General features: G+C 55.1%; 1 protein-coding gene across 1 annotated transcript; it reads right to left on the reverse strand.

The window, feature by feature from the left end:
• Window positions 1–2,377: 2,377 nt before the first annotated feature.
• Window positions 2,378–13,295, reverse strand: GMEB2 (glucocorticoid modulatory element binding protein 2). Its single transcript, XM_015881928.2, has 10 exons — window positions 13,219–13,295; window positions 11,977–12,130; window positions 10,606–10,703; window positions 9,754–9,881; window positions 8,692–8,795; window positions 6,774–6,931; window positions 5,481–5,552; window positions 4,740–4,877; window positions 4,110–4,232; window positions 2,378–3,975 (listed from the first exon to the last, which is right to left on the reverse strand). The coding sequence occupies exons 2-10, from the start codon at window positions 12,105–12,107 to the stop codon at window positions 3,338–3,340; spliced, it is 1,590 nt and encodes a 529-aa protein (XP_015737414.1). The 5' UTR covers window positions 12,108–12,130; window positions 13,219–13,295; the 3' UTR covers window positions 2,378–3,337.
• Window positions 13,296–14,530: the final 1,235 nt, after the last annotated feature.

Raw genomic sequence — 14,530 nt, forward strand, 5'->3', positions numbered from 1 at the left:
GGATTCCCCACACTGTGGCAGCCCCCATTGAGCTGCAGGGCTGCAGCTGTGCACTGTGTCACCGCCCAGGCAAAGGGGCAGCACTGGGATGGGCACTGCGCTCAGAGCTCTGCAGCCCCAGCTTTCCCTCCTTGTAAAGTTATCTCCATGCCAACATCCAGCTCGTTCTGGAAAGAGATTGGGCAGCACTAAGGCTCCTCCAGATGTGAGCAGCTGGGAAAGGGCCAGGGGACAGGAGGGAGAGGCTCAATGCTGGCAGTGGGGTTCTGAGTCCTGCTGCAAACCATCGTGGGTGAGCGGAAAGACGGCTCAGCTGCAGGACAAGCAGCTGCAGGAAGCACAGAGGAGCCGGCAGCAGCTCACAGGCAGAGCGAGCAGATGGGGAAGGAGGGGCACAGAGCGGCTCCTGGTGTTTGTCAACAAGGATGGGCAGACAGGGTACGATGCTCGATGTCTCCCGGCCCCATAGCGCAGAGCTGGACCTGACCCAACCCAAGCAGTGGGTCGATGGGCAGCTCAGGTCTATGCACTGAAAACCCCACTCTCTGCCAGCCCCATGGGGCGATGGCAGTGGGGCCACAGCCGTGGGGCCATGCACTGGGCTGTGCTTTATTAGCAAAGGGCAGGCGGCCCAGGACATGACCCTGCTGTCACCCTGGGCTGAGACTGAGCCTGGTGGCCTCTTCCTCATTGGGAGCATTGCTGGTTTGGGGCAGCGCTGGGTCACCCTGGGGGGGGGAGGAACCGATTCTTTTTCCCCATGAAAATGCAACGGAAAGGCTGAGGAAGGCATCATCCGAGCGCAGAGCAGGAACAGATGCTGCGATGCTGAGCAGTGCTGCCCGTGGGCACGGATCCCCCCCAGTCAGTGCTGGGCTGGCCATTATCACTCAGAAATAAAGCACCACAACCACAAAACCCAAACAAACCCTCCCCTGCACGACGCAGGCAGAGCCGGGCTCACACAGAGCACCGAGGGCTCACCCTTATTTTACGGGTGGGTTATTTCCCATAACGCTGCAGCTCTGTGAGTCGGGGCAGGGGAAGACATCGGCTTTCCACAATGCAAAGTGCAGGTCGTGCTCACAGCGCGGGGGGGTGAGGAGCAGGAGTGGAGCTGAGTGAGGAGGGCGAAGCTGCATCACCGTCACGGCAGCAGCGGTTGGGGGTGTGCCGAAACCCGGCTCATTTCAGACAGACGAACCCAGCCGTAAGAGCCCGGTTTCGGTTTCCATTCCTCCTGCAGGAGGAAGCGGGAGGAGGGGGGTTGTGGGGGAGCCCTGCGCTCGCTCAGTGCTCATCGCCTGGCACTCATTGCCCACGGGGGGTCCCTATGGGGCTGGAGCATCTCTGTACCTGCAGCACCAGCAGACAGCGGCAGCAGCGGGGCTGGGGCAGGCTGAGCTCCGTTAGAGCTGGGAGAACTGAAAGCTGCTGCGTCCAGGTGCTCCCCACCCACATGGGCTGCAGGTGAGAGCAGGGAGGGCTGCAGCACAGCCTGGAGTCACCGAGCAAAGGGCAGAAGCCTCTCCCCGAGGCACACACCCACGAGTGGTGGTTTACCATTGCTGCATACGGGGCTGAAGAACCAGCCAGAATAGAAACCAAGAGCAGCAGCACCGGACCTTTACCTTGGGTGTATTGCTCACATCTTAATGGGTGAATCCTTGGTGCTTTCAGCCCGAAGCCAGCAAGCCTCGTGTTGATGTTTCTGTTTATACACTTGTGTACATCGTCATACACAACTCAGCCATTTTTCTCCTCGTGGAGTCCCAAACCCATCCCTGTTGTGGGCTCCATTCCAAGCGTTATCTGCACACAGCAGCAGTGGGGAAACACCGCAGGGCTGCCAAGTGGCTCCGCTGCATGGGCTGCTTCTGCAGCGCTGCCCTCCTGCCCCAGAGCAGAGCGTGCAACAGGGCTGAGGCTGCACCCTGTGCCTGCTGGGCATGGAGAACATCCCCAGCCCAAGTCCTGCACAGCTTCTATTGCTTTACATCCAGGGAGGGTCACCAGGTTTGGAGAGCTTTGCTGGTGAAGATGGGATGGTGCACAGCTGGTGCTGCTGCTCACACTGATCTATTGATGGTGTCCCAAGTACAGAGATAGCAAAGAAGAAAATCACAGTGTTATCTTAATGGATGGCAGCCCTGCAAAGAGAGCCTCAGCCTCCACATGGGGCTTTGGGCCTGGGTCAGGGCAGGGAAAGCAAGCACAGTTCATACCTGGAGGGAGGAACCACTCCTCCTCCCAGCTCTGATGGGTGGATGGTAACAAGTACAGCACACATATATATATGGATGTCATTACTTATAAGTACTTGCATTTTCACTTTAAACATCATGACAAGACACAGAAAAGCAACACACCAGCAAAACTCTGTCAAAAACCCCACGTTTATTAGCTGATAGAAGCAACCTGCCATTGCCTGACTGAGCTCATAGAAAACCCCACACCTGAGGCACCCAGCCCCTCCCAGCACCCAAACACCGGGACACACTTAAGGGCAGTGCCCCATTCCTTCAGAGCATCCTCCTGCAGCAGGCGATGATGGATGCCAGCACAGTGTGTTGATGCTGGGCATGGGGCTGCTGCCGCTCAGCTCCTCACTCTGCACCCAGCACCCCGTGCTGCCTCACTGCAGTAAATGTGCTCACAGCCTTCCATTAAAAACAAAAAAAAACTAAAAACAAACCCTAAAAACTGGGTTTCTTTTGTTGCTTTTGAGAAAAAAAATAGAAAAAGAGACCCAAAAAACCCCAGAAGTGGCAGCTCTTCCCGGCCCTCTGGGTTCCTCTGGGGAATCACAACCTGGGATCCTCCTCGCTCTGACCTGGGCCACCCACTCACAGTGCCTGCACCCAAGGGTCAGCCCCAGGGCTCTGCGTCCCCCCATGTGCTGCAGGACAGGGACGGTGAGCAGCCCCACACTCCTCCCACTGTTGCCTGTGGGCTCCCAGCAGCCGGCTCGGTGCCAGCTCAGTGCTCCACGCTCCTGAAGCTCATGCTACACCCCAACCTGCTCCTCAGACACAGCGTGGAGGAAGTGCCCCAAGAGAGCAGGGAGGAAAGCTTTATGAACACTTCACCTTCATTTGTTTGCTTTTTTGTTTGTTTTCTTCCTCCAGACCTCCTCCCATCAGGGCAGAACACGCTGCTGCCCTCATCTCCTCCAGGCATCCTCCCCTCCCTTCGCTGCCTGCCCCACACACCTCCTTGCTCCCAGCTCCGGCTGCCCTGAGCCTCCTTAACCCACGCCCCTCATTGCACCACGCAGACCCAAGGCCGATCCCCCGAGCGCCGTGTCGAATGTCCCCTCCAGGCAGGGCCCTCTCCTTCACTTCTGCTCTGCTTCATCGGCCACAGCAGTCACCTCGATGGCAGCGGTGTGCTCAGCTGTGGGACCCTCGGAGGGCACGCTGAGCACTGCACCACCACCACCCACATGTGTCACGTTCTGGATGGCAGCACCGAGCCCTGGCAGCGCCAACAGCTGGAAAGGGCTGAGCACCTTCACCACTGTGCTGCTGTCCTGAGCAGTGGCTGCCGCCGTGCTCAGCACCGTCACGTTGGGAGTGTCTGGGTGGATTTCCACTGCACCAGGAAAGGCGTTGCCAGCGGAGGCCAGTACGGTGTAGCCACCCAGCAGTGGGGAGGCTGGAGAGCTGGCAGCAGGAGGCTGGGATGGGGTTTTACCCAGCACTGAGGATGGGAGAGTTGAAACCACTTTGCCCAGAGGCAGGCTGGTGAGCTGGGACATCGGCACGGCCGGGGTGACGGCGATCTGCGCTGGCTGGGACAGCACCTGGGAGGTGATGGCAGCTGGTCCGGAGGTGGCCCGGGTGAGCCGGGGCCGTTTTAAAGGCGTGGGGACAGAGACAGGAGTCAGAGTCATCAGCACGTTGTTGAGATGCTGCGATTTGTGCTTCAGCTCCTTGGCACGCTTGCGGTGCTCGTCACACTGCTGCTCCAGAGCTGCAAGAAGAGTGGAATCAGCACATATCAAGTATCCCCACAGCTCCAGCATGGGTCCCACAAGCACCAGTTTAACACCAGACCTGCTGCCTTACACAGAAATAACCCACACTGTTGGATATGTGGGAGCATACCTGCCAGATCCCGCGTGTACTGCTCCCTGGAGCGATCCATCTGGCACTTGTGGCTGGCCAGGACTTTCTTGACCAGGTCCAGCATCCTGAAGTTCTGCACCACGTTGTTGAGTAGAACAGCGTCTTAAAGGAAGAGAAGACACAGAGGAACACAAATGGTTTGGTAACAAGATATCTGAATGCAAAGGTGTTCAGCTGAGACAGCCAAAGCCTGTGTGAGGGCAACACAAGGAACTGGGCAGAAGTGGTGAGAAAGTACAGGAGGTCACTCCTGGATAAACAGCACTCTCCTACTTAGCAGGGATCGATAAGAAGGCTCCTGGCACAGCAGCTGCTTGCAATGGCCTAAATTCCTTCCAGCTCTAGAGCCAAATGCTTGCCCAGTGTCCTGAAAGCAGCAGGGGAAACCCAGGGCCCAGAGAACCTGAAGGAATTGTGACCACCTCCAGCTCCCACTCAGAGCTGCCCTCCTGCACCAGCACCAAGGAGAACAGGGCTGTCTGCATACACTTATGATGATAAAGTGCAGAAACAAGTTTCCTTTCTATTTCATTTCTGATTGTAACAAGTCTGAGTCATGACAGCTCCCAAGGGACACCCTTAGCCCAGTGCCTGCTGTCAGCTGCTCACCTCCCAGCTGCAGGGGGGGGTCCTGTGCACGCTGCTGCAAACCCCGCATGGTGTCCAGCAGCTCCTGGTGGAACTCCTGGATGACATCGTCCAGGAGACCTGCATCCCTCAGGCCTCGCCAGAACGCAAAGGTGTCATCTGGGGGAAGAGAAAGGGAGCTTTTTCAGAACCCTCAGAGGTGGAAGTGGGGTTTTCATGGCTCTTAGGGGAAAAAAAGGAGTTGCACATTAACCGGCTTCCAAGTGATTGTGATGTGCCTTCTGTCCCATATAAGGGTGAGGTCTCCCAGTACCCAAAGGGCAGAGAGAAGGACAAATCCCATCCTGCTGCAGCACACAGAGGAGCCAGGACATTGTGCCAGGAGAGCCCACTCCTCCGGCTCAGGACTCAGCACACAGGTGCAAGGCTGTGACCACAGCACAGTTCTTCCAAGAACCCAACGCCCTCAGCCCCACATCTATTTCTCCAGCTCCAATTACTCCAGAGGACCACAGAAGACAATTAATGGCTCTCCAATTAATTTCTTCCCACCCCCGGAGAGCCACACCACACTTAAGACACTCCAGTGCTTAGAAACAATTCCATCCCAAGCCGATGCAGCAGTTAAACAGATGGGCTGACACCAGGAGGTCTGGGCAGGGCAGCTCCAGCAATGGGCCCTGCTCCTCGTCCCTGACCCCTGTCCCCACCACCCCCACTTCTCCTACATCACCCTCAGCCTCCGCCCAGATGCAGCCCTACCTCCAATGCTGGTGGTCCAATCGCCTGCATCCTCGCATGTTTCTATGGTAATTGTAGCTGGGGATCCATTCACTGCAACCAATAGCAGAAAAGGAAAAGGGAAAAAAAAAAAAGAAAACCAAGTCCTGATTTTTTCCTGTTTTTCACAGGCTGTTTCCAAGGGATGCTCTCCTTGCTACACTGCTGGAACTGCCCCTTTTGGTTGGGTGGGGCCACTTTCACAGGAGCCATGCAGCTGCGCTGTGCGGCCACAGCTGATTTTTCCACACTGGAGTGCAATACCAAAGGGATTATTTATGCAACCCTTTCACAAGACCAAGAGCGCTCTCCTCCCATCCCCCTCTGCATACACCCTTATTTCTCAAAGCAGTGCTCCAAACCTGATATCCTGGAGTCCCTTCTGGCCAGTTTGCCATCTGCCAGACCCACAAACCATAGGGGTCCCAAAGCTTTGCAGGGGGTGGTTCCTTCCCCACCAAACCTCAGTGGCTTTGTGCTTATTGCAGCATCCCTCAGTAATGAGCTAATAGCCAGGGCCATCATTAACTCATGCTGGCAGCTCACTGCCCCACAGATGTGTTCTGGAGTTCTCAGGAGTGTTTCTTAACTCTCAAAAGCAAACTGAGTTAAGAAAAAGTATTCAGAAATAGCTTCCAATATAATAGTTGCCTGTAATTATAGGACAAATTAAATTCAGGGCTCAAGCTACAGAGCTGCAACGTCATTTGAATCCAGTTTTATAAACTACATGCACAAGAGCAGATACAGAAGCCATTGTATTCCCCTGTTCTCTTTAATCTTCCACCAGACAAAACCCAATAAATAATTCAGCCAGGGAGCCTTCAGCGAGAGCCCATTCATTATTCAAGCTGAAGTCAGCTCCCCAGGAGGGCTCTGACCCTGCACTGCTGGGGACCACACCAGCCCTGGGGGCTGTGACCACTGTGAGACACAACAGCTGGGACAGAGCCCCCATCACATCCCCACTGCTGTTTGCTCACTGATCAATTGCTTCAAATACACAGGACAGGGTGCCAGAAGGGCAGCTCCCTTCGGTCATGCAGCATTACAGAGCAATGGGGAGAGGGGACTGCCTCCCTGCACTGAGAGCAATGCCTAGTTCTGCTATGAGAAATCCTGCAACAACGCAAGGGGAAAAGGAGGAATAAAAGCAAACTGCTAAGCAAAATATAGTAGAGAGGCAATCGTAAGGGACGTTGGGTATGCGGCACCAGTTCTGCTTTAATTCTGCAAAGCTTTTGCTGCAAAGGTGCCAGGAATTGCTGCACGTACCATCTGTGGAAGCAGGAGTGAGAGGGATGTACTCTGTGGAGGTCTGGCTGCTCAGGGACACCCTGGCACCGGTCAGGTCGATCTTGGTGCTCCTGCACGTGTTGGAGCAGACCTTGGTGTGCTGGTAGAAATCCAGCTCCCCCGAGTCCATGATCTTCCTGCAAGAGAGGGAGCAAACACAGGGACATGCTCACGTGCTCAGCTGGAGGAGCAGCTCCTACTCAGGCAGCACATGGAGCTGCAGTGGTAGAGACAAAGGTCTGAGCATCCCTTGCCAAGTTCTCCCCTCCTTACAAGCACCATTCGCTAAGAGTATCTTAAAGCAGCAACCACAGCCTGCTCAATGCTGGCCACTTATTGAAAAGACTTATTGAAATGTCCACTTCCTGACAGCATGGAAACCTTCAGGGTAGAACATAGTGGATAATTCATTCATTCCCTAAGCAAAGTGACCTGCAGCCTTTGCTGTTAGCAAACACTGGGGTTGGGTGGGAGGCCTGGTATGCTAACTCCAAAAACAACACAGCGTGGAGTGGGATGGATGTCCTGCAGCCAAATTTCCTGTAGGGATGGAGACTTGATGGTACCACTGAAACTGATAAACTACCTTGTTTTTCTAAGCTAGCAGAAGTTTTAGAGTAAACTTTACAAAACAAAGGTACGTTTGACTAATGCTACCCAAGCTCCACTTGAAAGAAAGAAAACAGAGTAAAATGACTTAAAAGAGAAGGAATTCAGGGAAAGATGCCATCATAGATAAGTCAGAAGGACATCGCTGGCTCCTAGGACCAGCCAATGGGCTGAGTCTCTCTCACCCCCAAGAGGGAGGCATATAGGGTGAGATTCACATAGTTTGCTTCTGACCACTGCTCTGCACATCCCAGAGCCCCCAGCCCTGCCACGCTGTGCCAGGAGCGAGATGAGGGATGGCCAAGGATGCTCTGAATAGGTTCAGCAAAACGCAGCCATGTGGGAACAGAAGGAAGAAGGGAGAGCATTTGCCTACAGCGGGCTGATGGCTTTCAAGGGAAATTTTCCTCAACAGCTAAAATGAGGAGGAAGGACTAAAAAAAGAAAAGAAAAAAAATAACCAATTCTCAAGGAAGGATCTCACCCAGCCTTCCTCTTTTTCACAGCTGCACACACAGACTCATGTGCGAAAGAAGAAGTTGGGAAGACCAAAGCCAAGTGAACCCTTGGCATCCCCCCGCAGCCTGCAAGCTCCCCATCACACATCCCTTACACGCCTTATTTCCCCAAGGGCCCGCCCTGCCCAGCACAAGCTTATTACGCAGAACCTACATGGAACAAAAGCTATTAGGAGTAACAAGACTCATGCATCAAAGCAGAAGGACACCGACAGATGCAGTGTCACCCTGTGAAAGGATGAGGAAAGCATGGCAGTCCCCAGGGAACGAGGTGCTGCCTACAGGCAGGGATGTGGGTGTTACTGAACCTGTCTCAGGCTGGTGTTCAAGAACATAGAAGAATTTAATTGCTACAGTTGAGGCCAAAGGAGGTAAATGCTTCCATAAATAAGCTTTGAATAAGCCCTTGGGAAAATATGAAAACCAACAAACTGATCTAAAGCAGCCATAATGCAACAAGAGTGTTAACTCACGAGCAGACCATGCTTTGCGGCCCAAACAGAACTGCACACAATACAGCCTGACCCCTGGGCACTGCAGTGCTCACTTAGGACCTCATGGGAATGCAAAGGGGTTCAAGTGCTACAACTCCTGGGGTTTTGCTACCCCAAATTATTCCCTGTCCACAAGGATATGCAAAGCCATCAGGTGACAATATTTGGGGCCAGCATTCAGCAGCACATCAGTGCCCTCTTCAACACAACAACCATGTAGAAGGCTCTGTTCCAACCCAGCAAGAAGAAATCCCATCTGCTGCCGTGCAGACTGACCGAAGCATGATCCCATTCATCCGGATCGCCCGCTTCCAGTCCTTCAGAGTGGACTTTCCTGCCAGGTGCACAAACTCCTTGGGGCTGATGAGGTGTCCGTCGAACTGCAGGAGGAGAAACACAGCGTCAGTGAGGTGAGCAATGAGTAACGTTGCTCCTGGTGATGACACCAGGCAAACCTGGGCAGCTCATGCCAGGACTCAACATGTTTAAATGAAGTATCAGCATTGGAGATGGCTGGCAGGCATCCCCCACCTTTGAGAAAACAGTTTTTGGAGCACCACCAGCTCAGAGCTGAAGACATGCAGCTGGCAGCTGCTTGGCAAAGCCTGGGGTACAAGCAGCACACAGCAGTTTGCTGAATGCCCAACCTGCTTGCTTGCCCTGAACAGCAAAACACCTGGGGCTGATGCAGGCGATCTCAAGCAGCAGTGCACAGCTCACTGCCTCAGCTGCTGCAGCGCTGCATGGGGCTGTATGGCCTCCATGGGCTGCCCAGCACATCCCTGTGCACACAGCCCTGCGTAAGTGAGGAAGGAGAAGCCTGTTCAGCCTCTGACCTCCTGCTACCGAGCACAGCCACTGCTATCAGTGAAACCTCTGACCCCTCTTGGAGCACACCTGCTTGCACGGAAAACCAGCTGCAGGGAGTTGGTGCTGCTGTACCAGGAGCATGTTCTGCCCCTTTGTTTATTGCCCTACACACCCAGCCGGATCTGAAACCATGAGCTGAGCTAAAAGCAGCCTCCAGATTCAGGCAAACCCCAAAGCAGTGTTTAATGGGCTAAATGAATAGACAGCAGAAGAGCCCAAACTCCTCAGACTCCAGAGTGAAGCTGTTAAATGGGGAAAGCATCTTTCCAGCCAGGTCTGCTCAGATGGAGCAAGACAAGTAGCAGGCACTACACCCAAAACTCTTTCCCTCTCCTACCATGATGTGGTTCTGACTCAAAAAAGCCCACTGAGTCACCAACCCGAGCATAGCACACAGGATGATGTGGGCACAAAGGAGCTCAGGTCCTTCCCAGCCAGGAGCAGAAGCAGGGACAGCCCCACACCCACCTGCACACACTTCACATTGATCCCTGGGCACACAAACTTCCTCCAGATGAGGTTGGCTTTGCTGTCCCCACAGGTGATGGGGTACACGATCTCTGCCTCCAAGCTGTCCTCGTCTTCAGCCATCTTCACTTCTCACAGGGAACAGAGCAAGGGATGGAGCAGAGAGAAATGTGAGCTGCAGCACCCAACACAGTGCTGAAGGTCGGGATCAGCACAAGTAGATAACACACAAGGACCATGGGTGGGAATGGGGTTTTGTGGTCACAATTCACTCGCATGTTGCCATCCAGCCATCCAAATTGCTCAGGTGAAACAGTGCAAAAACATCCATATGAATTATAAATCCTCCCATAGCTGAATGCATGAAATCTGAGAAATCAGCAGCCAGGGCTGCAAATCCAATTCTTGATAACCACGTAAGGAATGGTGGCATTAGGATGATCATACATTCTCAAATATGGGTGAACGTAACTTTTGAAGGCTCCCAGCCCCAGCTGGGTTACAGCCTTCGCTCTCAGAATCCACTATTGTCTGAAACCAAAGCTGATGGAAAGCCAACATCACATCTGTCTGCGGCAAAAAGCCAAGAGCTGGTAAGATCACAAGGACACATCTCACACCAGGAGAGGGCAGCAGCGCTCCAGTGAGCAGCAGCAGCACCCAGCCCTCCCCAAGCCCTGGAGAACATCCCTGACACAGAGCAGCATCCCCCATGCTGGGCACCCCACAGAGCACTCCTGATGGCAGAGAGGGATGTGGGAGCACCCCCAGCCCTGCCAGGCGGCAGCAGGTCTCCCCAGCTCTCAGCAGCCTCCAAGGAGCCCAGCCCCATCAGCTGCAGCTCAGACCTACCTAGCACTGCTTCCTTCAGGTGTGTGGATGCTGTGAAGGCGGCAGCAGCCGCAGCAGCTGCATTTTCTGTCTCCAGAGTGTCCTCATTTATGTCACCACTGGCAAGAGAGAAACACAAAATGAAGCTGCGTGGAATTGCTGTCTCTGGTGTGATGTTTAGAGGAGACTGCTTCAGAAGTTATTCCCACAAAATCTGACTCTTCTCCCTGCAGCCATGGTTGGTACAGAGGCAGGGGACGCAGAGATGCTGCCAGCACAGCTGGGCTGTGGGTCAGATTCTCCCTTAGGAGCCTCTGTCAAATTCCCCTAAGGAATTCCTTGGAAACAACACATAGTGCACCTGGTACACAAAGGCTGCTTCCTGCTCAGGGGACCTCAGCATGGTACAAGCAATGTGCTGCAGCTCAACAGATCTGGGAACAGAGAACACAGCACAAGCTACAGACTCCCCTGTTTCCCCCTCTTACAGCCCTGCATACATATAGCACTAATATAACACTCCACTTTCATCTTCCCTACACCAGAGCCCTCAGACCTCTCCAGGAGCTTTGCTGATGGGGTCAATCAAGCAGCATGGAGTTTGCTACAGAGATGTAGGGGAACACACACAAAAAAGGGCTGGTTTTGGCCTTCTCCCATTCCATTCTGGAAGGACTGCAGCAGGAGATGAAGTGTCCCCACCAGTTGCCATGACAATGCTGGGATGCAGCTGCTCATGTCTCTGGGAGGACACACAGGTGGGAGAAGGGAGGGTGAGTGCTGGAGAAGCACTGCACATGGAGCAGAGCCTGCTCAGATCTGACTCTGGTTGCAACACAGCCACTGCGTGGTGCTCTAAAAGCTGAAACACGATGCCCCTCCCCAGAGCACAGAAATAGCAGGAGCAGGACTCAAATATTTTGGAGAGCAACAAGCAGCTGCTTGCTGCCTGCTCTGTGGGAGCACGAGAACACCTGAGGTGGGTAAAGCTACCCAAAGGCAGCACCAGATGTGAGCTGGGGGCTTCTGCCTGCCAAAATGGGCTTGGAGCACTAATGCATACTGGGCATAGAGCAGAAAAGATGGAGGAGAAGAGAAGCCAACAGCCCACGTGTCCCAGAGCTCACTGCAACAGGTGGGACAGGAATTGGGTGCAGAGTACTACCCACGTCACCCAAGCTGGCTCTGCTTTTGGATCAGTGCTGCCCCATCCAGCACTTTATTGATAAGCCCAACCTCAAAGCACAAGCCCTGCTGCACTGTGCCCAGCAGCTGTGCAATAATATCCACTGCCTGGAGCTTAGTGGATCACTGTGAAAGAAACAGGGATAAAACACTGATATAGTTACCGGTGAGTCCACATCCATCCCACCAGGTCCCCTCTGCTCTTACCCATGCTGGGACAGATTGGTGGTGACCAGCACCGTCTTCACCTCCTCCACCCCGCTGCCATCCACTGCCGTGTCTGGTGTCGTCACCACCACCACCTCCTCCATGTGCACACTGACGTCCGGCGTGGCCATGGCGGGGCTGTGGGAGCAGTGCTCTGCAGGGACACAACACAGAGAGTGACTGCTCTGCCACCAGCAGTGCCAAAGGAAGGGAGACAGCAGGACAGGGGTGAGTTAAAACAGACTTATGGGGATGTTTACAGCAGGCTGTGGTATGGGTATATCTCCATAGAGCCACTAACCCTTCCAGATGCTGTCAGCCCCATTGTGCCCCATGGGCAGGGACCTCATAGTGAGCAACCCCAGCCAAGTGCAGGTAGGAAAAGCCGTGTCCTTGCACACTGCCATTGCACAGCACTCCTGGTGCCCAGCTCTGAGCCACTCAAAGCAATAGGATTCAGCCACCATCCAAAGGCACCACTGTGCTTTCAGGGCTACAAGCCTGGTGCAATACAAGCAGCACTGTAAGCACATCTGTTCCACCCCCATACCCCTCTTTAAGCCTCTTCTCATTAACATCTTGCTCTTACAACGTTTTCATTTCAATAAACAAGGAGAAAGAAACCCAATGAATTATTACAGCAACAAGGCACCACGCTGAGCGGACAGCAGGCAGCAAGAAAAGCCGAATCTTTGCTCCATCCCCTCCTTGCAAGGACACAGCACAGCTCTGCAGCTGCTGACTAGGACAGGCTTTTAGCCAGCCTTATCACTGCCCCCTATGATCCATTTTGGGGTGAATCCCCACACTCTGGGGGCATCACTACAGTCACAGAGCTCCTACAAACAGTGACCCCATGCAGGACTGGGGAAGGCTGGGGGGTGGGAAGAATAGCATTGCACCACTGGGAAGCTTTGGGGGTGGGGGGGTGCAGAGGCAGCGCATGGGGCATGCATGGAGGAGGAAAGGAGATACAGTATGGGGGGTGCATATAAAGGGGGGTTGGGGGTGCAGGGCTGTATGGAGGTGGGAGCGTGGGGTGGCACAGAGGGGGGCTCTGGTCCCGCTGTAGGCCGGGGATGAGGAGCAGTAGCAGTATTAGTGCTGGGGGTGCTGTGTGGGGGCCGGCCGGGCGCTGCCGCCGTCTCCCGCCGTAACGTCCTGACGCTCCGCAGGGACCCGGCCGGACGCGGCGTGCAGGCGCGAGGCCCCGCGGTAGGTAGGCCCGAGCCCGGCGCTTACCTCAGGCCGAGGCCCCGCGGCTCCGCTCGCTGCGGCTCCGGGGGCTGCGGCGGGGGCCGAGCCGAGCCGGGCTCGGGGGCGGCGGGTTCGGGGCGCTGTGACGGGCCGGGGGCTGCGGGATCCGCCGGGCGAGCGGCTCTCGGGGCCCCCCCCGGGCTGACGGCGCGCAGGCGCACAGGCCTCGGCTCCGCTCTCGGGACTTATTTAGCGCAGCGACTAGGCCCCAGCCGCCTGCGAAATAAGTGGCGGAGTTGCGGTGTACGCATGCGCGGCTGGGGGTGCTCGGGGGCAGCTGGGGGCACAGCGGTGCAGCACGGTGAGCATGCTGTGCACGCTTTGCCTGCTGTGCATGCATTGTTGCAATGGTTTTGCAGCTGTGCACGCTTTGTTGCAATGCTTTTGCAGCTGTGCATGCTTGTCCCTGCTCCTTACACAGCCCTGCACGACCCCCCGGCCTGCCCTGTGTTCCCCCCTCCTTCTCCGTGCTTTTCCTTCCTCCCCCTGTATGTATATGCATGCTTTTCATGCCTTCTGCATGCCCCCAAGCCGTGCATGAGCCCTGGGAGCTGTGCATGTGTACCCAGCATCCTGCATGCACGCACTGCGTGCTGCCATTGCTTGCAAATGCACCCAGCATCGTGCATAACCCCCAGCACAGGGCATGGTGTGCATGGGGAGTGTATGCACCTGAGCCAAATGCAATGTGGTGCTGGGCATGTCTATCTTCACACACACACACACACACACACACACCTCTCCCACCCCACTGATGCATGTGAATGCCCGTCCATGCATTCATTCCGTTTAGAAATGCAAAGCAGTGCTTGCACATGGATTTTGCACCCAAAGCAGCTCAAACAGCAGCACAGGGAGGTGGTCCTGCCCCTCTGCTCTGTGCTGTGGGATCTCACCTGCAGCGCTGCATCCATCTGCAGCACATTGGAGACGTGGGTCTGTTGGGATGCATCCAGAGAAGGGCCACAAAAAGGCTCCAAGGGATGGAACGCCTCCATACGAGGACAGGTTGAGAGCTGAGGCTGTGCAGTGTGGAGGGTGCAGGGCCATAGGGAGACCTGAAAGTGTCCCTTCCAGATCCAAAGGGGCTGTAAGGGAGGGGGCAGACTCCTCCATGCAGGACATGCAGTGCTTCAAGGGAGACCCCAGGATGCCACCAATGAGCTCCCAGTGCCAGGGCTGTGCCCACTCCCCCAGTGTTCACAGCCCTGCAAGAGCTGTGCCACAGTGCTCTGCCACCGACCCTGAGGTCTGAAGAGCTACGTTCTCTGATGGCTGTTCCACTGTCTTTATCAGC

This window comes from Coturnix japonica, chromosome 20 (genome assembly GCF_001577835.2).
Source record: "Coturnix japonica isolate 7356 chromosome 20, Coturnix japonica 2.1, whole genome shotgun sequence".
NCBI classification, from domain to species: Eukaryota; Metazoa; Chordata; class Aves; order Galliformes; family Phasianidae; genus Coturnix; species Coturnix japonica.

What these genes read in the sequence shown, in the direction of transcription:
- GMEB2 (XM_015881928.2), bottom strand. Translation starts at nt 12,107, where the DNA reads ATGGCCACGCCGGACGTCAGTGTGCACATGGAGGAGGTGGTGGTGGTG. An exon ending in CCTGAAGGAAGCAGTGCTAG is followed by an intron (nt 9,882 to 10,605) that starts GTAGGTCTGAGC and finishes CCCTGTGAGAAG; the next exon opens with TGAAGATGGCTGAAGACGAG. An exon ending in TCAATGTGAAGTGTGTGCAG is followed by an intron (nt 8,796 to 9,753) that starts GTGGGTGTGGGG and finishes CTCCTCCTGCAG; the next exon opens with TTCGACGGACACCTCATCAG.